We start from the raw sequence: 26,409 nt of genomic DNA, 5'->3' as shown, positions 1-26,409 counted from the left end.
CAGGATCTAGCAAGGCAAATAAAACCCAATCTACTTCCAAATACTTTCAAAAACATTTTATTTGAAACATACCAATACACAAAGTGTTGTTCACATGCGTAATAAAATAATTTATGCCTAGTATCAATGTCTCTCTGGCTACGACAGTCATCCAGTGACTAAAATGTGACTGAAAATGATGAGCATCACCAACAATTGACATTCCTCTCCCAGTTCCTCTACTGCGCCGACCATCCAAAAATAATGATGAACGATAGAAGTCTATAGGTCATAGCATGAGTACAAACCACACCAAAAAATACCATTTTAAGTCTGTATTTTGGTTTCCAATTTACATAGGTGAATCTCACGAAATGGTCTGGGTAACTTTTTAACCAAAATCACAAGAAAAAAAATATATTTTATAGTTTAATATATATTTTGCATAAATCAAATGAAGCCTTTTTTTTTTTCTTGAAACCATTAATGGTTTAAATGGAAAAGTTACACTTAAAAAGTGTAATTCATATGCCAGTTTTTGTCATTTTAAACTTCATTTAAAAATATTTGCATGAAATGGAATTGTAAGTGATTTGTTACTTTTTGGAATTAATGAGAAAACGAGCGTGTCATAAAAAATAACATCAGAATGCAAAAACTTTTTCCTATATATTTTTTTGTTTAGGTGGAATAAGCCCAGCCAAGATCTTCACAAGATGCTCCTATAATATTCTCTACTTCCTTTAGCAAAGCAAACAAAAACAAACAAACAAAAAAGAGATTAAAAGAAAGCAGTGTGTGTTGAAGCTGGTTAAGAGTTGAATTATTGCACAAATTCTTTAAATCAGATCATCAGATACAAACCCAGGTAATATGTATTGTACACTGGGCGCGCATAGACATGTTATCAATGCAAAAAATGAACTGTCATTATATAATACACCTATCGTGTAATTCAGTCCTGTCGACTGTGTTTGAATGCGTTTGTTTCGTCAGAACAAACACATCAATACAGAATCCAAACTATATATTCAAACATACGTCCTATAAACGGCATCACTGGCTGTCTAATTAGAACTTTCAACAGCAAAAGATGATCTCATTAAAATCTCTTCCGACACTAAATATGCACCTTTAACCGGTATCATCATAATACATACCCATCATCACTAACCAGGATCAGACACTGTATGATGAGTAACAGCTATGGCTTTGAAAGAAGTTGGTGGGATGATGGACAAATTTACGTAACCGTTGATGCTTGTTGCATGTTTGTCTGATTAGACGGACCTCATTTTCTGGCTACAGAACTTGGGTGACTAGTGTGACATTTCTTAATATTTTTTTTTTAGCCTTAATACCCATGAGATGAAAAACGCAAATAAAATCTGGAGATTTCAAATTTGGCGTACTTAACGGGATGAGAACCAGACATCGAATACTACAATCTGGGGTCACTGCAACATAATTAGATCAACTAATGACAAGCAGGAAACTGCATTTACAACAAGTTTTTGGAAGTTTTGCAGTCGTGACGAACTGCAAGAGAGCCGCTTAGTATAGATCTCTGCGTATTGTTGCAAATCAAATCCAATCTGGACAAATAGAAGGAGGAAGTGTGTTCAATACATTATATTTAGCACTACACATTTAGTTTGAGGTTCTCTCGCTGCTGGAATAACAAGGAAACTACTGAGCCGACAAATAAAAGCATATTTAGATATTAACGTTGACTCCATGACAGAAGGAATACTGAATTTTCTCTATTGCTTTTAGAGACTTTTTTTCCCCAGGCTAAAAGTGAAGGGAAATACCAGAGTAATATTCAGATGACTAGCCCTGACGTGTTAAATAAAAGACCAAAAATAAAATAAAATGTAGAGAATCAAATTTAAAAAACCCACACAGACATAAATCCCTTTATAAAAGCATCTCTCTCTATGATAGTTTGGGGTCTTCAGGTACGGAGGACTGGAAGTCGAGGAGGGAGATGGTGGGGTCTTCGGATGGTTCGGAGCCGAAATACGAGTCGTCCTCCAGCTCCAGAAGGATGGGCAGGTCGGTGTCGCAGGTCTCAGTCGTGACCGGGTCGGGAAGAATCACGGGCTGAGCTGTGTACTGGACCAGTTGCTTGCCTGAAAGGACATTTATTTTTGCAATTTCAGTTGATCATGCTAGTGGCACCACAACCCTTCACACCACAAAATATCTGTCTTTGTGTTTAAATTTTATTATTTTAATATGTTCCCTGAGTGTCACTTATAATGTCAGTAAGATTTTTTGAACACAAAATAAACACATGCATACATACATATACACACACGTGTGTGTGTGTGTGTGTGTGTGTGTGTGTGTGTGTGTGTGTGGAAAAACAATTATTTTCAACCCTCATTCTGACTTATGATTAGCTAATGCCATTGTATAGGAAACAGTATCAACGCCCACTCGCTATTACACACGAGTAAGTGTTTTGAAAACATTATCTGTATAAAACTGTCATTTACAGACAAAGCATTATGATCGTTTACTTGATGATTTGATTTGTGACGAGGCTACTGTCAGAACCAATACAGCTTCATCTCGGTCAACAAAAGTTGCTTCGCGAAATCTCCATTACACTGTGCCTCGTTTACAAAACAAATTCACAGTCAAATGCTCCGAACAAACATATAACGTGACGCGATACAGGACGCCATTAATATAAACCAACCACTTGATTCCGATGCAGGGATCCTTCTGAAGTCTGTACAGAGACGCAAACGAGCAGTTTAAACTAGACACATCAACGCAAATGTTCTTTAACTCTTCCATTTGTCCTGTTATTGACAGACTCCAGTGTGTGATGTCAGAAACTGAACACGCATCTGTGTACTGTATCAGTTAGGGGTGTCACAATATATCGCAATACAAAAATGCAACAATATGTATCGTGGATAGTTCACCCAAAATAAAAATTACCCTGTGAGAAAAAATGGAAGTTTTCAGTCAGTACTACATTAAACTACAATATATTATGTTGAATATAATGTATAATAATGGGGGAATATTAGTGGGTCCTGATAATGCTTATGTTACCAGTAAAAAGTGGCCTACATTATTTGAAATATATCTAGCCAGTGACAGAGCGCAAGCATATTTGTCTAAAATAATTCTGTATTTTCAGGTTCAGAATCATGAATATATTTATTCTGGTGTCACCATTGTCCAAGCCTATTCATTTACACCCACAATGTTATCAAATTTAGCATTTAATCAACAGTACATTTTTTCTTAACCTTTTATTATATGTCTTGGAGTATCGCAATAATATCGTATCGTGAGTTCAGTATCGTGATATGTATCGAATCGTGAAATTAGGGTATCGTTACACCCCTAGTATCAGTGTAGACAGCGTCAGTGATTAGAATGGCTTCTTTCTGCTTTTGACGCGATGCTCACATCCAGTGCAGGCAAATGTCAACCGTTCAGCAAATGAACGCCAGTGGGCGGGGCCTATGATGTTAAACTATTCATCGATGTCTTGCTCTGGAGGCATCAGTCATATGCGAATTTATTTGCTCGTGTGATATCACGTCATCCAATATCAAAACGAGCCATTTTTGGAGCTTGATTAAATAAATTATTTTATTACACTTTACGCTATGATGTTTTAATGGTACAAAGACCTCTTATATGTCAAAAGATCAAGACAAATTTGATATCTCATGTCATGACCCCTTCAAAATGTAATACATCCAGAATACCTGAATTTTCAGTGTCTGCACTAGATTCGGGTTCTTTCACTGGTTCAGGTGACAGAAGATCCTGGATCTGTAAAGAGACCGCAGATACAACATTAAAAGACTAGCAATTTTTCAGATTTCTGCAGATTAAATGTTAACAGGGGTTGGTCATTTTAGAGAAAAGTCTTTCTAGGGACCCGAGATGAACATCTGCATATGCTATACTCTCAATGTCTGTATATGTCTGTATGTATATATATATATATATATATATATATATATATATATATATATATATATATATATATATATATATATTTATATTTATATATATTTATATTTATATTTATATATATTTATATTTATATATATTTATATATATATATATATATATATATATATATATATATATATATATATATATATATATATATATATTTATTTTTCTAAAGTGAAAGTTAACTGTGTGGAAAGGCATGAATCTGCAGTTACACATCTGTACTTCTAGCTATCTGATGTTTGAAACCACAGCAAATATTTTTTCTGTTAAACAGATCAGACGGGTTTGTTCAAAGTCTTTACATTCTGTTCATTCTGTGAGCACCTTACAAAAAAAAAGAAAGAAATCAAACGTACACAAGCCAGGCTGTCCAGATCCACATCAGCAGAAGATGATGATGATGATGTGAAAATCTGTGAAACACAACAAACTGATCAAGAACAACATCAAGAATACAGTGCTGACATACAGTAATATATAACTAATAAAATGAATTGCTATATACACACACATATATATATATATATATATATATATACACACATATATATATATATATATATATATATATATATATATATATATATATATATATATATATATATATATATATATATATATACATACACACACACACACAAATCTAACTGACCCCACACTTTTTGATAATTGTTAAAATTATATTCAAAACAATATTTACGTCAAAGAGAGGCGAGGTGTCGAAGTTGATGGACTGAGCATTGAGGATCTGCTGAAGGTTCTCTAATCCATAGTCAATGGTCTCTAGATGTTCACTCAGTTCTGTCCTGAAAGAAAGAGGAAACAAAGAAAATGTCTCAAATGCTGCACAAAAAGCAGACAATTCCACTCGCCAAAGCCCAAACAAATCTCATTTAATGATTACTTTTTAAAAAAGCAGCAGATAAAAATCAGCAAATTCATTTCAGCAATAACAGGAAGCATTTGAACACACTCCAATGAGAACAGGAGACAGGCCGGTCCCCAGAAAGATCAAAACTGTGGTGATGATGATGATGTTGTCATAGAGAAAGCTGCTGACCTCATCACATTAGTTTCCAATCAGAGGTAGGAAGGGAACAGGGGTCAAAGGGTGATTGGGTAGTTTCAATGGGAGCACAAAACATGCGTCTTCGCTCAAATGCCATGACACACTTTCATTCCGTTACGCTTATCAAATTAAGCTCAGGAGACCCCGAACACCCTATTCACGCTCTCTACGACCTCTAACACACCTGAGCCCACCAACCGACCAATCAGCATTCAGCGTGTCTCAAGTATAATGGGGCAGAAATGAGCTAATGTTTATGGCAACCAGAGCTCTGATAGTACAAGCTAAGTGCGGTTAGCATCTATTGGATCAAGCACAGCGTCAGACGTTCTGGGGACGGCTCGGCCGTCTGTAATGCTGACCCGGGAGGAGGCCTGAGGTGGAGAGCTGAGGTGGAGAAGCTGGAGAAAAGGCGAGAGATCTCAGACATCTGAGGATAACTGAAAAGACAGAAGCACAACATGGTACTGGAGACAGCAAGGGGCGCTACACACATCAACGGGCCTCTGCCACAGTCAAAAACGGGCCGCTTTAGCTGGAGCGGGAACTGGAGCCAATGCAGGCGGAGATGAATTACACATCTTCTGAATTGGGTTTTTATGAGTCCAGGTGTTTCGAAGCCACCAGACACTGCCGAATGGTTATACAGGTTGGCTGAGGTTGTAAAACTGCATTATTAAAAATATTTCCTCAATGAATGTTCTTGGACAAAGCTCAAACTCGTTTGAAAAAAATAATATCTTTTAATAAGCTCTAGTCTTAGATCTTCAAGCCAATCTGTGTGAAGGTGAACCAATATAGTTGCCAAAACCAGTTAAGCACAGATTAGTCCTAATTTTCAAATAATGACTTAAATTAGACTGATTACATTAGATTTGTACAGCAACTTAGAGCAAATCAAACTCAGTTCATGTGGAGCCGCATGAAACCTTTAGGTTTAGTCTTCAAGGGAACCCAATAGCATAATTTGGGCATTTCGTTCATGCTAGATAGTGCTGTCAGGTTATGGGTTTCATTCATCTGCAAAAAAAATCAAAAATCAATAAAGTATACATTCGCCTCCACTTTAATTACTTATAAAATAAATGAGGGCCCTCAAATTATGTGTCAGAAGATGAATTGTCATTTGGAAATGTGCTGGCTCACATGAATATCTGGAAAAGTATTAGTATTAGTCACTATGCCAGTCTGCCAGGCTAAAGCGAGCAGCCAAATGCCACAAATAAGTCCGGCTGAACAGTTAGTTAAGAGCAAACCTTCTGCGGGACTCTTTAAAAAAGCAGCCGCTCATTAGTTTAACTTTTCTGATTTTGCCCATTAAAAAAATTAAATACATTTTTGATGTGGAAAGAGTTTATCTAGAAGTGAAAATCCTGTCATTAAATACTCACCCATGTCATTAAAACCTGCCTTTTTTTAACGCAAGGCAGAACGCATGGGACGCTCTCTTCCATACAGTGAAAGTGGATGGTGACCATAGTTTAAGGACATAAAAACACCATAAAGTGTCAATGTAGGCCATTCAATTAATTCAATATATTTCAAGTCTTTTGGAGCAATGCGCTCATTTTGTGCGAACACATAAAACCTTGCCTTCGGTTTCAAATCTCATTTGTGATTTTATTTACATGATTAAGTTTTATGATAAATGTGAGAATTTTTGTTTGCATACAGTCGGAAAAAAGAAGTCACTGCAGAAGAACAAAGAAAAGAAGAAACTGCCAACAAACTTTTGACTCTCACATGTATTATGAAAGTGCCATAAAGAGAGGCCACCATCCACTTTGACTATTGAAGACAGCAACGTCTTTGTGCTCCACAGAAGCAGCCTGAAGGTGAGCGAATGATGACAGAACTTTCACTTTTGAGTGATCAATCCCAGCTGAAGCCATTATAGGATCACACTAAGAAAGCCGGCTAGGGGAATAAACTGGTACTCAGCAAGGGAAGTCTATCAACTCAAACTGAGCCGAGAAGCAGTGGTTTGTCTCTTCTGAGCTGATGTAAACATGTTGGTAAAGCTCACTTGTCGAAGCAGGCCACGCTCAAACACTTCTGCTCGTTGGGAGGCGGGGTCGGGGCGCTGATGGGCTCGTTCTCCTGAAGGATGGAATTGATGAAGGTTGTGGGGGAAAGGGGCGTGTCCACAGGTACACCCAATCCCGCCCCCACTTCCACTTCAACAGGACACTCCTCCACCTCAGGACTGTGGGCGGGGCTAGACGGCTCCTCCTTGATATGGACCAATGGGCTTGTTCTGTGATGAAAAAGAGAGGAGACTTGTTATAATAATAGCATGAGACTTTCATTAGTGCATTTTCATAAATTCTCTTTCTTTTCAATGAATCTATGCAACCATACTCTGATGAGGTTAGGCAATCACAGATAACATACATATTTAAGAGTTCGATATAGAGGCAAAAAGGGTCATTTGAAATTGTAGTTTGCATAAAGAAAAGGTGTATTTCAGGAACATTAAGATGTTATGGATTGTGACATTATTTTTGAAAATTTAATGACCATAATTACCATTACTTACAACTGTGATTTGCATTACAGTACTTCTAAAAAAAAAAAAGTGATACAATAGTTTTTGAAAACAAAATAAAATGTTTAAAATAAATTTCTTGACCAGTTTTGCGAGATTAACTCATTGGCCCTATGAGAGAATCTCAAACTTGCCTGTCTTCAATCCACTCCTCCGTGGCCACAGGGTTGGACTGCGCCAGTTCAGTGATGTCAGAGATGATTGGCCCTGTCTTCACAGGCGATTCTGAGGTGTAAACACCCGTTCCTGTGAAAGCTGTGCTGGAGGGCTGCGGACAAGAAAACACACATTACACTCAACAACATCTGGTCATCATTGGTAAATTCAGCTCCCGGTTTGAGACCGAAGCACGCAGTACTCACAGAGATGGCAGGAGACGACTCGAGCGAGTATTGCCGAGAGTATTTGGGCATAGAGTGTGTGGAGCTGCCATCATTCAACATCAGGGGCCTGTGACCAAACAGAACGAAGGAAAGAAAGAGAGAAAAATACCTCCCAAAAAATAAAGAGGCAAGAGACAAGGGGTGAATATCTTATAAATTCAAAAATTTCACATACTGCAATACTATAGGTAAAGAGGACCTATTATGCCCTTTTTGAAAGTCTTGATTTTGTTTTTGGTCTCTATTAGAATAGGTTTTCATGCTTGAATGTTTAAAAAACATTTTTTTCCCATATTTTCCATTGTTGCAGCTCCTCTCTTCCCAGTCTGTCAGTAACGCTCTGTTTAGTTCCTGTCTCTATGAGGCCCCTCCTTCTGAAAAGCAGGATGTGCTCTGATTGGTCGGCTGGACCAGTGCGTTGTGATTGGTCCACCACTTCGAGCGTACTTTGGAAATGTTACGCCCCTTATCATAACCTTAAGTTTCAAGTTACTAACTAACTCAACCAGGCCTCGTCCACTTTACAGCACATGCCTTGGATGGGAATTATTTAAACGAGGAATTTTGTGATGTGTTCGTTCCCAGAAGAAAACTCAAGACTTCAACGGAGGCGTTTCAGGGAGTTCAGAAACAGTGTCACACTGATATACATAATTACCTTTGAAGTGACTTTTTGCTTTGGAACATTGCAGACCTTTTTCAAGCTCAAACAGCAACATTACACACTAAAAGAGGTTGAAAAATGTAAAAAAAGCATAATAGGTCCTCTTTAAATAGGAAGACAGTGACAGATATAAATGTGGATCAGTCTGAGTGTTTTAAATTGAGGTGGACTTGCATCTTTCGTTTCACTCCCAGGACTCTGTTCGACCGCGCAAGTGTGATCAGGAACTGAATGAGCTGTAGACACAAAGAAAGAAATACAGCTTGACATGTTTTAACTGACATTAAAGGGTAACTCTCGCCAAAATGCAACCTAGGCTCTTTTTGTTAATCTACCCGAGGCAAACTTTCGTTTAAAAGCATAATTAGAATGGAAACGCCACTTTTAAGTTTGACCGTATTTAAGTTTTAGGTTAAATGCCTTGTGAATGAAAGTGCATGGGACTTTTATGATAGTGCTTTAAAAATACAGATTTTTGATGCTAAGAAGGCCCGACACAACATGAAACTTTGCTCAAAGTATCACCAGGGGCTCTACACATGAACTCCAGCATTGAGAACATTGTTTGTGTACACAGAGTTTACTAAAAAGAAAGATTTTGAACTCACTGTAGCTGTGTTTGCCGGCATTTTGACAGTCAAAAATAGTCGATCTCCGAATCTGAATGAACTGACTCTGAATTTTAGTATTGCTTCTTATATGAGGATCCTTTTTCAAATACAAGGTCAATATTGATTTTCACTAACGACAAAACAACAAATTATCCTTGAATTTATATGGAACTGATCTTTAGGAGCTTTCCATCTTTACTCTCCTCCCTGTTACGGAGATCGACTATTTTTGACTGACAAAATGCCGGCGGACGTAAACACAGTGAGTTGTTCAAAATCTTTCTTTTAAGTAAACTCTGTGTACACAAACAATGTTGTCAATGCTGGAGTTCATGTGTAGAGCCCCTGGTGATACTTCGAGCAAAGTTTCATGTTGTGTCGAGCCTTCTTAGTGTTTTAAAAACAGCGATTTTAGATGCTATCATAAAAGTGCCCCAAGCACTCCCATTCACAAGGTATTTAACCTAAAACGAAAATACGGTCAAACTTAAAAGTGGCGTTTCCATTCTAATTATGCTTTTAAAAGAAAGTTTGCCTCGGGTTGATTAACAAAAAGACCCTAGGTTGCATTTTGGCGAGAGTTACGCTTTAAATATTTCCATATTGTAAATAAAAGACTATAAGACACAAATAGACTACCAAACAATTTTAAAAGTGTTTGTAAAATGACCATTTCACATCTAAATTTGGGATGCTTATGTGAGGCTGGAATGAACTGCAAAAGCAGAAGGTTCAAATACTTTGAGGAACAAAAGTATGCGTCACTCTGGAAGCAGGAAAAAGTTCATCTGAGTTTACCTTATTGACGACTTTCTGCTGTTGAGAGTGTTTCTGTCTCAGAGTGGCAACTTCCCTCCAGAGCGCCTCATTCTCACTGCGGGACACAGACAGACCAGGTTTAATCAAGTTTTACAGTTCAAATGTGAAATTTTCATTCATGTTCTGATGTTTCATTCACGAGGAACGAGAGCACTAATCTTTGTAAATGTCACTGACTGGTGTTTTTTTTAGGGTGATTGAGCAAGGCCTGCTTCTCTTAAACTCGGCTCCCCGGACACTGATAAAATGCCATTTTAAGTGCGCTCACGAGTCCAGTATGGCCACAGACACACGGCTTGAACACAGACCAGCAGAGGAACAAACGCACAGGCTATACTGTACATCACACTGGTGTAAATAGAAAAATAACACAACAAAGCCAGAGAACTCCTATGAATAAAGGGGACATTTGAAATCATGAACAATTTTTTTTTTTTAAGACACAAAAGCTAAAAATAAAAACCTGTGGTCTATGTACGGGCCTTCCATCAGCACAGCTGCGCTCATCTGCTTAGGAAGCGCAAAATATGTGACCCTGGATCACAAAACCAGTCATAAGTAGCATGTGTATATTTGTGGCAATAGCCAATAATACATTGTATAGGTCAAAATTATCAATTTTCCTTTTATGCCAAAAATCATTAGGATATTAAGTAAAGATCATGTTCCATGAAGAAATTCAGTAAATTTCCTACCGTAAATATATAAAACATTTATTTTTGTGAGTGAATGCAGCACAAGGAGATTTTCTCAATGTTTAGATTTTTTTGCACCCTCAGATTCCAGATTTACAAAAGGTTGTATCTCGACCAAATATTGTCCTATCATAACAAACCATACGCCAATGGAAAGCTTATTTAATCAGCTTTTAGATGATGTATAAATCTCAATTTTTTTAAAAAATGGACCTATGTGACCCAGGGTCACATATAGGAAACTTTACCCGTTTGTTTGATGGTTTATAATTTAGCATAATACCAGATAACACAGCTATAATCATGGCAACAAAAAAAAAAAAAGTGAAAAATTAAAAATGTAAATCAATAACTAAACTATATTTAAACTACAACTTCAAATCACTACTATCAAATCAAAATATATCCAAATATATTTATATTATAAATAAATATATATAAATAAGTTATCGTACAAATTATAAATGACAAATTATAAATAGTGCAAATAGAAATATACACATGATAAAAGCTAAATATAAATATTTATGCATATGATTTTACATCTCATGATATAATAAATCCATTTATTGGAATGCATTATAAACTAATTGAACAATGCTTAGATTTCACTAAGTAAACTATCCATTTAAGAAATATAAAAAGTTGATATATTACGTAAAAGGCACAAACAGTGTTTGAGTATAAGTTGTAAATAAAATGTTTTATAAGAAAATACTATTTCAGTCTTTCTACTTCAAAATTTCACATTTAATTCAATGTGTTGCTTTCAGTTTTTCAAATTATTTGTGAAAGTATTTGGGAGCAATTTCTGAATGAAAATGGTTTCAAAGTAAATCTAATTTTTCCAGTGTAAAATATGAGGAAAATGAGGCACAGATGATGTGACTCATCTCTGGGACATCAGAGGGCCGTGGACTCCCTGCGGACGGGTCTCTTATATGGAGATTACGAGAGGACTCAGCTGCGTCTGTAAAACAGCTCTTTAAGAGTCCCTCCTCCGATCATGTGTCCTGCCCCCCCGCTCACCCCTCAGCAGATGGGACGGGGGTTAACAGGGGCAGGTGTGGATTCCTGTAAGCAGGAGGATTTAGACCTCTCTCCATTTACTCAGAAAGAGACACAAACTGGAGGCAATTTCCTTCAAAACATCCTGCATGCCATAACAGACTTTCAGAAAAGAATACAACAATATAAATATATATTTTTAAAGTTAAACGTGAGTAATTGTACATCTTAAAATTCTGAAATAATTGAATTTAGCAATAAACGCATTATGAACGCTATATTTCATTGTTTGATATTTCCCACTGAACTTCAATAATAACTTGATTTCTGAATAGAGCTGCATGATTAATCACTAAAAGATCGCAATCTTGAGTCAAACATCCACGTGATCTTATTCCAAAATGACAGTGTCTATTAAAACATTGACAAAATCACACCAGAACATTATCATATATAGATATGAAACAGCTTCACAAACCAGTCTCATTATTTCTGTTTGACAAATATTCAGATTGTCACACAAGTACTGTGATAAAAGTTTAGTTTGGATATAAACCCTGATGTCTACGGTAGCAATCAAAATAGAGTAAAACACCTTTTGAAAGTAACTTGACGCTTCAAATCAAGATTGTATCAGTTACATCATTACACCAGTAGGTGGCAACAAGTCATTGAATCATTTGTTCAACTTATTTGTTTAAAAATGCTGATTCGTCAAGTCTTTATAAGCGAGTCATTGAATCAATTAATTCCTTCAAATTGATTAAATATTTTAAATAGACTGCACCAATTAACATTTTTTCCAGAACCTCTAATAAATTTCATGTTATTTTAACATGAAATTTATTTTTTTATGTGATTTCAGAATTGTGATCTCTCTTTTAAGCAAACAAATAAAATAATTATAAAAAAAAAAATCATGATTCTCAATCATGCAGCTCTATTTATGAATAAACTAGCCTTTAGTTTACACAAATACAACACAAAAAATATTATTTTAAATAAATATAATAAATAATAAATTAATTTAAATATTTTTAACATTAAATTCCCTTAACTTGACATGTTAACATCTTCAGCAGCCGTACAATCAATATTTATTTTTTTTAAACCTACTCAAGGTCCTGGAACATGAGATAGACTGACGTTATAAAATTTTTGATTGATGTTTATTAAAAAAATTTAAGATAATTTGTCGGATTTCAGAAATTTGTAACCAATTCAGAGGACTCATTATTGCAGGGGTGATGCTTTCATGCTGAAATCATCAGTAATATTTAGCCTGCGTGTACCAGCTGACCGCACAAACACGTGACCGAAACCCTAGAGACCCGTCCAGCTGTGTGAGTGAAAGGGACAAAATGCCTTTGGAAAAGCTCAGAGCAGCTGCCGAGCCACGTCACACTGGCGTGAGGACGCCTGGCCGTTTTCGAGCCATGACTAACAGGGTTGAAAAAGGTGAAGCATTAATGAGTGGCCACAAACCCGGCAGAGATTAACCCTCATTCACGTCCTAAGCGGTACACTTTGAACAGCTATTGATGTCAACCAAGCGCAACACTGGATGAGCACTAACCGCTTGGCTGTCAACAAGCCAACTGCTACATCAGTCAAACACGCACTTCATTAAAGGGATAGTTCAGTAGATGCCTGTATGAGTTTCTTTCTTCTGCTGAACACAAAAGATGATATTTTGAAGACTATGGGTAAGCAAACATTGACTTTCATAGTATGGAAAAAAAATCCTATGGAAGTCAATGGCTACTATCAACGGTGTGGTTTATGACATTTCTGACATCATCTTTTGTGTTCAGCAGAAGAAAAATGATGACAATTTTCATTTTTGGGTGAACTATCCCTTTGAAGTCAGTTTAGATACTAAACTAAACCAGAAGAGAAAGAGGAAGTGGAAATCATACGTTTTGCCAAACCTGCTCTACCTGTTAAAAGTTTGGAATAATTTAGATTTTTTTTTGTTTTTGAAGAAAAAAAAGTCTCTTTGGCTCATCAAGGCTTCATTTATTTGATGAAAAATACAATAAAAACAGGAATATTGTTTTCTATTTGAATATTGTAAACTGTAATTTATTACTGTGATCATCATTACTCCAGTCTTCAGTGTCACATGATCCTTCAGAAATAATTATAATATGCTGATTCAAGAATACATTCATTGATGAATAGAAAGTTAAAAAGAACAGCATTTATTTGAAATAGAATCTTTTGTAACATTATAAATGTCTTGACTGTCACTTTTGATCAATTGAATGTGTCCTTGCTGAATACATAATACAATTTTTTTAAAGGGGTGGTATAATGCCCTTTTCACAAGGTGTAAAATAAGTCTCTGATGTCCCCAGAGTGTGTATGTGAAGTTTTAGCTCAAAATACCCCACAGATATTTTTGTATAGCATGTTAAAATTGTCACTTTTTGAGGGTGAGCAACAACGCACCGTTTTTGTGTCTGTCCCTTTAAATGCAAATGAGCTGCTGCTCCCGGCACAGGGGGCGGAGCTTCTACAGCTTGTGTGCTTTTCCCTCACACAGACATGCACTGAAAATTTCAAAACTTTTAGCCTTTTATGTACAAACCGGAGTAAAACCGGAGTCAGACAATGATGGAGAGACTCGAGAAGAAGTGACAACATGTAGAAGCAACATTTCTGAATGGTTAGTTGATGAATTTATGTTGCTTATGTGTAGATATCTTCCAGTCATTGATTAGTATATTCTGTCATGATAATCTATAAATCGTGTTCTGGGGGCGGGGTTTATGTAAATTTTAGGGCTGGTGATGTCACTAACCCGGGAGGAAGCTTGTGTAGTCCCTACCAGCCGTTTGTTGTAGCCCTTAAAAAGCGATTTCTTTAAAAGCAAATCTCTCCCTTTGCTTTGAACTTTGAGCGTTGTAACTTTGCAGATGTTGTTTATGCTCAAACAGCAACATTACACACTAACTAAAGTTAGAAAAGTGAAATCATAATCAACCACCCCTTTAATAAATTGTAATAATATTTTACAAAATTACTGTTTTTACAGTATTTTTGATCAAATAAATGCAGTCTTGGTGAGCAGAATCGACCCTTTCAAAAACATTTTAAAAAAACAACGTAATTATTCCAAACTTTTGACCGGTAGCGTTACGTGCTGCGTGACTTACTGTTTGAGGGTGCTGATTTTGGAGTCCATCGACTCCTGCTTGCCCTTCATGAGCTGGACATCTGTGATCATTTTAGACACGTCGTCAGAGTTGTACTTGATGTCCTCGTGTTTAATATTCGACACCTGCAGATGGACACAATGAAAATGTCAAAGATGGAGATATGCACTGCATGTGATTGGAGGGGTGAGAGGAGTCTGTCATGACCCGTTTCTGAACCCTCACGTAGTGGAAAGCATGTGCTAACGGTTTGATTTCCGCCCTGAGCTGGACATTTGGACAGAGCGGGAGAGGAAAGACTATAAATCGGGAGGGCTGGAAAGTGGCGGCGATCGAGCATCAGAGTGACGCCAGATTAAGTGCCCCAGAACCTCAGGCCTCTAATCCACACGTCTCCAGCTGGCTTCCTCTCAGACCTGCTGATTATCACAATCTGTCACCGAGCCAACGGGAAACAGGGACACCGAGGAAACCCGGAGCACATGGAAATCATCGCGAGCAAAAACACTTTCACTTGATTTGGTTACCCATCACCAGACTCGGCACATCGAGAACTGGAAAAACCCAAACCGCAGATTTCCAGACAGAACTGAAGTGTTTTTTTAAATGGTTTGGTAATTCCTGCTTTCCATTTTCTCAAAAATTTGCACAAAAAATATCTGATTTCATGAAATGAGCTTCAGATTTCCTGAAAGAAAATTTCATTTAACACATCTAAACTTGATGTAATTACTTGTTCTATATACAGACCCTTTCTAAAAAAATTAGAATATCATGGAAAAGTTTATTTATTTCCATAATTCCATTCAAAACGTTAAACTTCCATAGATTATAGATTCAGGGCCCACAACTTAAACGATTTCAAGTATTTAGTTGTTTATTTGTACATAATTTGGGCTTCCAGCTCATAAAACCCATGAAAACAGGATTTCAAAAAATTAGAATATTACATGAAATCACACAGTAATTACACAGTGATACCATGGTCTTTGAACCAGGTTTTGGTTATTTTGGCAGTGTGGGCAGGTGCAAATCCTGCTGGAGAATGAAGGAAGCATCTCCATAAAGCTTGTCTGCTGAAGGAGGCATGAAGTGCTCTGAAAATGTCCTGGTAGACGGCTGCGTTGAGTGGACAGCACAGTGGACCAACACCAGCCAATGACATGGCTCCCCAACACAGACTGTGGAAACTTCACACTGGACTTCAAGCATCTTGGATTGTGTGCCTCTCCATTCTTCCTCCAGACTCTGGGACCTTGGTTTCCAAATGAGATGCAAAATTTGCTCTCATCAGAAAAGAGGACTTTGGTCCACTGTGCTTTATTAAATCCAGAGCCAACGCAGCCGTCTACCAGGATATTTTCAGAGCACTTCATGCTTCCTTCATTCTCCAGCAGGATTTGCACCTGCCCACACTGCCAAAATAACCAAAACCTGGTTCAATGACCATGGTATCACTGTGTAATTACTGTGTGATTTCATGTAATATTCTAATTTTTTGAAATCCTGTTTTCGTGGGTTTTATGAGCTGGAAGCCCAAATTATGTTCAAATAAACAATTAAATACTTGAAATTGTTTAAGTTGTGAGCCCTGAATCTATAATCTATGGAAGTTTAACGTTTTGAATGGAATTATGGAAATAAATAAACTTTTCCATGATATTCTAATTTTTTGGAAAGGGTCTGTATATTCCTCAGTAATAGTATATATACAGTATCTACAGTAAATGGGACATATAGTTAGCACAGGCTAAACAGTGACTATTTAAACTATAGCTTTTTATTTACATATTTTTCACTATTTTAAATGGCAAGGATCCGGAAAAAAACAATGAGAGTGCAAAGGCAGCTACATAGTTTAAGACACGATGTGATGATACAAAGTTATTATGTTATATTATGGGATATGATACAGAAAACTATATGGAGATTTGTGTTTTATTTCTGACTGTTACAAACTAGGGTTGTCAACGAATACAATGAACTGATTTATGATTAATCCAATTCTGGATTAATCATAAATTCGATTAAATCATTTCTGACCAGTGTTTATAAATAAGAAGAATAGGATCAAATTTAGATCATATATATAAAAAAAAATCCATAAAATATGTTTAAAGATAACACGTTAAATTTGACGTGTAAAAAAACAACAACAACAACATTTTAAATATTTTCAAACTAATTCTGGACCCTAGTTTGAAAAAGCTTTATTAAAAGCCAGAAAATGGCAAAAATATCAGTCAAATCAATCAAGTGTACATGACAGAAAAAAGAGAGAAAACAGCAGAAGAAAGCCGTCTCTGCCAGCAGCACATCTACATTACAAACTACACGTGATGTTGGAAAAGCCTCTGCTCAGTAAGAAAAGTTCATTTGTAATCCAACTTTATTAAGAATTTCCCTGTGGGAGAATATAATTCTGGTAAATATTCATTTATAAGTGAAACACGAGCAGCAGGGAATCCCCCAAGAACCCAGACCAATTAATAGCGCATTACTGGTCTGACATCAGAACCGTGTCCTAAATGAACTTCAGTCTGAGTGTAAGCTGCTTTGGATTTTAAAAAAACCTCAGAAATAACAACTAATTATAAAAACCTGGAGACCATTCGAAACTCAAGGTCACTGAGACGCATATCTCACAAACATGCATATCGAAGAGGTTCAGATGTTTCAGCAAGAGCAGATTTCCCCAAATAAATAAGAGAAGTTCCTACTTACCGTTGTTACCTTCCTCTTGATATTCTCCAGCAGATTCTCCTGTCCGCGGATGAAATACGGATGCTGGAATTCAGTGTCGTCTTTCTCCGGTTTTACCAGCCCTCCCTGTTCGATGTGGACAACTTTCCGAAAACCATCTACAAGAAAGACATTAACGTGTGTGTTATAAGCACACATTCTGTCATGTTGAAAGGGACCTATTAGGCAAAATGCACTTTCATATTGTTTATGAACATATGTGTGTGTCTGCAGTGTGTGTACACAACCACCGTATTGTGGTAAAAATCCATCCACTCCGTTTGTTATTTTCCACATAAATCTGAAACAGTGTCTCAAAATGAGCCGTTCAGAAATATGCTCCAATGTGACATAACATATGCTTAGGCCCCGCCCACAGAATCTGCCCTATTAGCTTAGCTCCTCCCCTCAGTGAGCTGTACACAGTCTGCCATGTTTATCTCCTCGCCAGAGCATTTAACAGCAGCATTCAAGTAAGAAATGTATTCTTAATAAAGCTACTAAAGTTATTCAGCCAAGAGCAGTGAGTGATCTTCTGTTTTTGTTTTTTTATCGTTTGGTTCATATTAACACAGAACTAATATACACACACAATATACGGACATAACCGACTGTGTTTAAGTGAACTTTGTGTATTTTTGACAAACTTGTGTGTATTTGACAGTTTAAGTGCAAAAAGACTTAAAGGGGAACTTGGTTTAATACTCACGCAACACGCTGTCTGACAGGCAGCTTTCTGTGCGTGCGCTTCAGATGTGTGCGCTCAGAAAACCATTTATCAGAAGTTTAAACTGATATGGCTTTAAAATGCAAATAATAGTCTTTAATGATGACAAAGAACTGCAATGTCACACGACTGAGATGATAACCAATGTTTTGTTAGTTTTTGGCAGAGTATCCGGACAGAGGCACGAGTTGTACAGGCTCCGCCCTTTTCTGGAAAGTGGGGAGGGGAGAAGCAGCTCATTTGCATTTAAAGCTACATGCACGAAAACAGTATGTTTTCACTTCAATCAAAAAATGGGGACTTACAACATTTTATAATGATCTGTGGGTTATTTTGAGCTGAAACTTCGCAGACACATTCTGGGGACACCTGAGACTTATATTATGTCTTGGAAAAAGGGGCATAATAGGTCCTATTTAAATGTTTTCTGCTTACAAATTAATGAGACATCTAGAAAACAAAACAGTTAAAATGTGAAAAGTGCTCTATGAATAAAATGTATTATTATTACCAATAATACAATGATTCTAAACAGCTGAAAATGACAATACAAAATAAATTGACTTGACAGAATATATTGACTTTGAACATAACAAATCAAAACCTTTCATGTTGACTGCACACAAAAGTTTAGAGTGTTTATATCAACCTAAACATTTATTCTAAACATTCAGGATGTAAAACTAATTATTATGTATGAAACATCATACATATTGTCTAAGGTGCAGAGCATAATGACATCATCTGGGTTGGTCGATTAGGTCTATTATGTTGTCAAAATGTACAAAGGATTAAACAGAACGATTCTGTTGTCGGGCTGCTCGTATACTTACACATATTGAGCTGGCGAACAAAACTGGCCATGTTGTTGTGCTTAAAGTATTTCGGCAAAACCTCTTTGGAAAACCTTCCTTGGTCGAACACATGAAAGCTGGTGCCGTTCTGAAAACACATCAGAAATGATTAAAACAGTGGCTCCCTGTTTCACAGACAAGGTTTAAAGGGATAGTTCACCCAAAAATGTAAATTCTGACATTATTTACTCATCCTCATGATGTTCGAACCCCGTAAGACTTTCGTTCATCTTCGGAACACAAATGAAGATCGTTTTGATGAAATCAATCTACCACTTTGATGCTTCAAAAAGTTCATAAAGAGATCTTAAAGGACCTCTATTATGGATTTTTGAAAATGACCTTTCATATAGTGTGTAACAGCTCTAAGTGAATGAAAACATCCTGCAAAGTTTTAAATCTGAAAGTGCACCGTATATAAAGTTATTGTCTTTCAAAAGTAGGAGTCGACTCGGAGTCAAAAAAATTTATTGTTTTTCAAACGAGTCATAACGTCAAGACGACACATTAGCATATTGTGCACGCAGACACCAGGGAAAACTTGAACGCCCTCAAACCTGCAGCTGATTCCTGTGGACACTGGACCAAGGACGAGCATGTGAAGAATCAGTGGTTAAAATTCATCTTTACCACGATATCACAGCAGTAGAATCCTAAACTTTTGCTGTGTTCCCTTTATTTCACTGACGACTGCTTCTCAAATCTCAGAGTTCAATGTAGGATTCGTAAACCGCTTGCTCTTGAAAGATGGTGTTCAAAATACTTAGTTTTGAGTTTTATAATAGGTCTCACTGTCTTACTGAAATACTGCTGCTAATCAGTTGTGGGCCACTATTACCTATAACTGTGTCTATTAATGCAGATTGTCTGTCGTTCTCTCTACTTTGAGGAAAGATTAAGCATGGAGAAAGATTTGTTTCACCAATGTTTATGTTACATCAGTCATTCACGCTAGAGCTCGTCTAATGTATCCACTGTTATTGATACAGTTTCCACATGTTCACCGCAAAAAATTAGAAAAATACTCGTAAATAAATAAGTAGGCCTATAAGTAAAATAATTGGTTTGTTGATGGACATGCACTTGTTAATGCTGATGGTGAGGAAATACAGTTGCAACATCTCATAATGTACCTCAAACTGAGAAGTGCATCACTGAGAAACACTGAGTCCTACTCGAGTCGTCCTTGCGATGGAGGTTCGGGTTTGAATTCTTCCAGTGTTTCATCATCGTGCTCAGATTGATTTGGTAAAATCGATGTCATTGTTCGTTACTGTCTTTAGTTTACAGTGTAGGAAGCCTCAGGACAGCTGACGTTGTTATGGCAATGGACGTTTTTGTTTAAGACACGCGTGCTCTCACACATCAGTTGTGGTAAACGGAAGCTCAAGCATGTTTGCTTGACATGTGAGAACCAATGAGGTTCATTCTCGTGATACGCAGCACGTTTGAGTTTCAGTAAGAACCAATGAGGTTCATCCTCGTGTCAAACAGCACGTTTGAGCTTCAGCAAGAACCAATGAGGTTCATTCTCGTGTTACGCAGTACGTTTGAGCTTCAGCAAGAACCAATGAGGTTCATTCTCGGGTTCATTCTCGTGTTAAACAGCACGTTTGAGCTTCAGCAAGAACCAATGAGGTTCATTCTCGTGTTACGCAGCACGTTTGAGCATCAGCAAGAACCAATGAGGTTCATTCTCGTGTTACGCAGCACGTTTGAGCTTCAGCAAGAACCAATGAGGTTCATTCTTGTGTTACGCAGCACGTTTGAGTTTCAGCAAGAACCAATGAGGTTCATTTTCATGTTCATTCTCGTGTTAAACAGCACGTTTGAGCTTCAGCAAGAGCCAATGAGGTTCATTCTCGTGTTACGCAGCACGTTTGAGCTTCAGCAAGAACCAATGAGGTTCGTTCTCATGTTCATTCTCGTGTTACGCAGCACGTTTGAGCTTCAGCAAGAACCAATGAGGTTCATTCTCGTGTTACGCAGCACGTTTGAGCTTCAGCAAGAACCAATGAGGTTCATTCTCGTGTTACGCAGCACGTTTGAGCTTCAGCAAGAACCAATGAGGTTCATTCTCGTGTAACGCAGCACGTTTGAGCTTCAGCAAGAACCAATGAGGTTCATTCTCGTGTTACGCAGCACGTTTGAGCTTCAGCAAGAACCAATGAGGTTCATTCTCGTGTTACGCAGCACGTTTGAGCTTCAGCAAGAACCAATGAGGTTCATTCTCGTGTTACGCAGCACGTTTGAGCTTCAGCAAGAACCAATGAGGTTCATTCTCGTGTAACGCAGCACGTTTGAGCTTCAGCAAGAACCAATGAGGTTCATTCTCGTGTTACGCAGCACGTTTGAGCTTCAGCAAGAACCAATGAGGTTCGTTCTCATGTTCATTCTCGTGTTACGCAGCACGTTTGAGCTTCAGCAAGAACCAATGAGGTTCATTCTCGTGTTACGCAGCACGTTTGAGTTTCAGCAAGAACCAATGAGGTTTATTCTCATGTTACGCAGCACGTTTGAGTTTCAGCAAGAACCAATGAGGTTCATTCTCGTGTTACGCAGCACGTTTGAACTTCAGCAAGAACCAATGAGGTTCATTCTCATGTTACGCAGCACGTTTGAGCTTCAGCAAGAACCAATGAGGTTCATTCTTGTTCATTCTCGTGTTACGCAGCACGTTTGAGCTTCAGCAAGAACCAATGAGGTTCATTCTCGTGTTACGCAGCACGTTTGAGCTTCAGCAAGAACCAATGAGGTTCGTTCTCATGTTCATTCTCGTGTTACGCAGCACGTTTGAGCTTCAGCAAGAACCAATGAGGTTCATTCTCGTGTTACGCAGCACGTTTGAGCTTCAGCAAGAACCAATGAGGTTCATTCTCGTGTTACGCAGCACGTTTGAGCTTCAGCAAGAACCAATGAGGTTCGTTCTCATGTTCATTCTCGTGTTACGCAGCACGTTTGAGCTTCAGCAAGAACCAATGAGGTTCATTCTCGTGTTAAACAGCACGTTTGAGTTTCAGCAAGAACCAATGAGGTTCATTCTCGTGTTACGCAGCACGTTTGAGTTTCAGCAAGAACCAATGAGGTTCATTCTCGTGTTACGCAGCACGTTTGAGCTTCTGCAAGAACCAATGAGCTTCATTCTCGTGTTACGCAGCACGTTTGAGTTTCAGCAAGAACCAATGAGCTTCATTCTAGTGTTACGCAGCATGATTGAGCTTCAGCAAGAACCAATGAGCTTAATTCTCGTGTTACGCAGCATGTTTGAGCTTCAGCAAGAACCAATGAGGTTCATTCTAGTATTACGCAGCATGATTGAGCTTCAGCAAGAACCAGTGAGGTTCATTCTCGTGTTACGCAGCACGTTTGAGCTTCAGCAAGAACCAATGAGGTTCATTCTCATGTTACGGAGCACGTTTGAGCTTCTGCAAGAACCAATGAGCTTCATTCTAGTGTTACGCAGCATGATTGAGCTTCAGCAAGAACCAATGAGGTTCATTCTCGTGTTACGCAGCACGTTTGAGCTTCAGCAAGAACCAATGAGGTTCATTCTAGTGTTCCGCAGCACGTTTGAGCTTCAGCAAGAACCAATGAGGTTCATTCTCGTGTTACGCAGCACGTTTGAGCTTCAGCAAGAACCAATGAGGTTCATTCTCGTGTTCCGCAGCACGTTTGAGCTTCAGCAAGAACCAATGAGGTTCATTCTCATGTTACGGAGCACGTTTGAGCTTCTGCAAGAACCAATGAGGTTCATTCTAGTGTTCCGCAGCACGTTTGAGCTTCAGCAAGAACCAATGAGGTTCATTCTCGTGTTACGCAGCACGTTTGAGCTTCAGCAAGAACCAATGAGGTTCATTCTCGTGTTCCGCAGCACGTTTGAGCTTCAGCAAGAACCAATGAGGTTCATTCTCGTGTAACGCAGCACGTTTGAGCTTCAGCAAGAACCAATGAGGTTCATTCCCGTGTTACGCAGCACGTTTGAGCTTCAGCAAGAACCAATGAGGTTCATTCTCATGTTCATTCTCGTGTTACGCAGCACGTTTGAGCTTCAGCAAGAACCAATGAGGTTCATTCTCGTGTAACGCAGCACGTTTGAGCTTCAGCAAGAACCAATGAGGTTCATTCTCGTGTAACGCAGCACGTTTGAGCTTCAGCAAGAACCAATGAGGTTCATTCTCGTGTAACGCAGCACGTTTGAGCTTCAGCAAGAACCAATGAGGTTCATTCTCGTGTAAAGCAGCACGTTTGAGCTTCAGCAAGAACCAATGAGGTTCATTCTCGTGTTACGCAGCACGTTTGAGCTTCAGCAAGAACCAATGAGGTTCATTCTCGTGTTACGCAGCACGTTTGAGCTTCAGCAAGAACCAATGAGGTTCATTCTCGTGTTCCGCAGCACGTTTGAGCTTCAGCAAGAACCAATGAGGTTCATTCTCGTGTTACGCAGCACGTTTGAGCTTCTGCAAGAACCAATGAGCTTAATTCTCGTGTTACGCAGCATGTTTGAGCTTCAGCAAGAACCAATGAGGTTCATTCTAGTATTACGCAGCATGATTGAGCTTCAGCAAGAACCAATGAGGTTCATTCTCGTGTTACGCAGCACGTTTGAGCTTCAGCAAGAACCAATGAGGTTCATTCTCATGTTACGGAGCACGTTTGAGCTTCTGCAAGAACCAATGAGCTTCATTCTAGTGTTACGCAGCATGATTGAGCTTCAGCAAGAACCAATGAGGTTCATTCTCATGTTACGCAGCACGTTTGAGCTTCAGCAAGAACCAATGAGGTTCATTCTCATGTTACGGAGCACGTTTGAGCTTCTGCAAGAACCAATGAGCTTCATTCTAGTGTTACGCAGCATGATTGAGCTTCAGCAAGAACCAATGAGGTTCATTCTCGTGTTACGCAGCACGTTTGAGCTTCAGCAAGAACCAATGAGGTTCATTCTCATGTTACGGAGCACGTTTGAGCTTCTGCAAGAACCAATGAGGTTCATTCTAGTGTTCCGCAGCACGTTTGAGCTTCAGCAAGAACCAATGAGGTTCATTCTCGTGTTACGCAGCACGTTTGAGCTTCAGCAAGAACCAATGAGGTTCATTCTCGTGTAACGCAGCACGTTTGAGCTTCAGCAAGAACCAATGAGGTTCATTCTCGTGTTACGCAGCACGTTTGAGCTTCAGCAAGAACCAATGAGGTTCATTCTCATGTTCATTCTCGTGTTACGCAGCACGTTTGAGCTTCAGCAAGAACCAATGAGGTTCATTCTCGTGTAACGCAGCACGTTTGAGCTTCAGCAAGAACCAATGAGGTTCATTCTCGTGTAACGCAGCACGTTTGAGCTTCAGCAAGAACCAATGAGGTTCATTCTCGTGTAACGCAGCACGTTTGAGCTTCAGCAAGAACCAATGAGGTTCATTCTCGTGTAACGCAGCACGTTTGAGCTTCAGCAAGAACCAATGAGGTTCATTCTCGTGTAACGCAGCACGTTTGAGCTTCAGCAAGAACCAATGAGGTTCATTCTCGTGTAACGCAGCACGTTTGAGCTTCAGCAAGAACCAATGAGGTTCATTTTCGTGTTACGCAGCACGTTTGAGCTTCAGCAAGAACCAATGAGGTTCATTCTCGTGTTCCGCAGCACGTTTGAGCTTCAGCAAGAACCAATGAGGTTCATTCTCGTGTTCCGCAGCACGTTTGAGCTTCTGCAAGAACCAATGAGGTTCATTCTCGTGTAACGCAGCACGTTTGAGCTTCTGCAAGAGCCAATGAGGTTCATTCTCGTGTTACGCAGCACGTTTGAGCTTCCATAAGAAAATTTGGACTAAACCACTCAAATCATATGGATTTAGTTTTAAGATCACTTTATGAACTTTTTGAAACGTCAAAGTGGTAGTTGCGTGGCTGTCAATGGAGGAATAGAAATCTCTCAGATTTCATCAAAAAGATCTTCATTTGTGTTCCAAAGATGAACAAAAGTCTTCTGTGTTAAAAATGATTTTAGGGTGAGTAATTAATGGCAGAATTTTCATTTTTGGGTGAACTATCCCTTTAAGCCTACTCCCAGACTACAACACGTTTGAGCTGTTTTAACTGATAAGCAACTTGCACTGACATATCTTTAAAATATGTCAGTGCCGTTGTTTTGTCTCAAGATGCACACCAGTAATATTATTTACGTTTATTAAAGCTACTTCTAAACAAACTAAGGCCTAATCCTGGCTTACTCTAAGCCATGCCTGTGAAACTTGGCCTAAGAGTTTAGTAAACAAACAAATCAATGACAGAGCTACAAAATGTCAAAAGATTCTGAGATTAAAACGGTGACCTAAAGATCTGTAGTCTGTCCTGACAGTCAGCCTAAAAATAAATTAAAAAAACACCAGGCAAATCCACTTATAATACTCCAGATTTAGACAGGATACAAATACAATTAAAGCAATGCGTTATACCTTTTAAGAGTCTAAACTGGCTCATGACGATTGAATCTAAACTAAAAGACGGATCTGTAAACTGTCTCAAGCCAATTTAGCCCAAGTATCATCAGGGCCACTTATAAATAGAAGGCAAAACAAAAGTAAATTCAGGATCCAGCGCCTCCATATCAGAGGTTATTTTAAGACGTACTGGTTTAGGCCTAAATTTGCTCATTTCAAAACAATCTAACTATAATCCAGAGCTGTAAACCTTCCCCAAACCACCTGAAACCCAAAACCAGAACTCACAGGACTCCAGCAGATTAACGGGTCTGTGTCCGGATCCTCCACCAGCGTCCAGAGTTTGGTCAGAAACGCAGGTACGTTGTTGCCCGAGACTATCACCCCTCCAGGGCCCACACTGTGATACTCCATCAGAGACAGTTTAGTGATGATTTCTGACGACGATTAAATCTCTATACTGAGTCACTGATGAAGAAGAGCAGAGTTACAAACTAAAAGTGTTACTGAACGAACACAGACTGCGCTCTTTAAACACACGAATTTGATTATCTTTCCCCCTCAGAGTGTCCGGATCCCGTTTAAAGAGCGATATTTAACATAATTTAATCTGAATAGGTGTTTATGATGGTTCAGAAGGAGTGGAAATTTCCATTAAATACACATCGCGACGAAACTGCGTAGAAAACAAGGGGCGCTGATAAGCGTCGCGCTATAATGAC

At 38.4% G+C, this 26,409-nt stretch overlaps 1 protein-coding gene across 2 annotated transcripts; it reads right to left on the bottom strand.

Moving 5' to 3' along the window:
* Positions 1-41: 41 nt before the first annotated feature.
* hsf1 (heat shock transcription factor 1) lies at positions 42-26,409 on the bottom strand. Of its 2 annotated transcripts, XM_084130967.1 has the most exons (14): positions 25,976-26,409; positions 19,242-19,350; positions 17,664-17,800; positions 14,940-15,064; positions 10,055-10,130; positions 8,820-8,881; positions 7,961-8,048; positions 7,733-7,866; positions 7,077-7,307; positions 5,413-5,490; positions 4,682-4,787; positions 4,338-4,394; positions 3,723-3,789; positions 42-2,114 (listed from the first exon to the last, which is right to left on the bottom strand). In XM_084130967.1, the coding sequence occupies exons 1-14, from the start codon at positions 26,099-26,101 to the stop codon at positions 1,918-1,920; spliced, it is 1,593 nt and encodes a 530-aa protein (XP_083987093.1). In that variant the 5' UTR covers positions 26,102-26,409; the 3' UTR covers positions 42-1,917. The 2 variants fall into 2 exon arrangements, with proteins under 2 accessions (XP_083987093.1, XP_083987094.1); XM_084130968.1 differs by lacking the exon at positions 5,413-5,490 and having other exon boundaries at positions 25,976-26,406.

This window comes from Abramis brama (assembly GCF_963993115.1).
Source record: "Abramis brama genome assembly, chromosome: 12".
NCBI classification, from domain to species: Eukaryota; Metazoa; Chordata; class Actinopteri; order Cypriniformes; family Leuciscidae; genus Abramis; species Abramis brama.
Note: the sequence above shows the minus strand (reverse complement) of the source record. Positions and strands in the feature narration are given on the sequence as shown.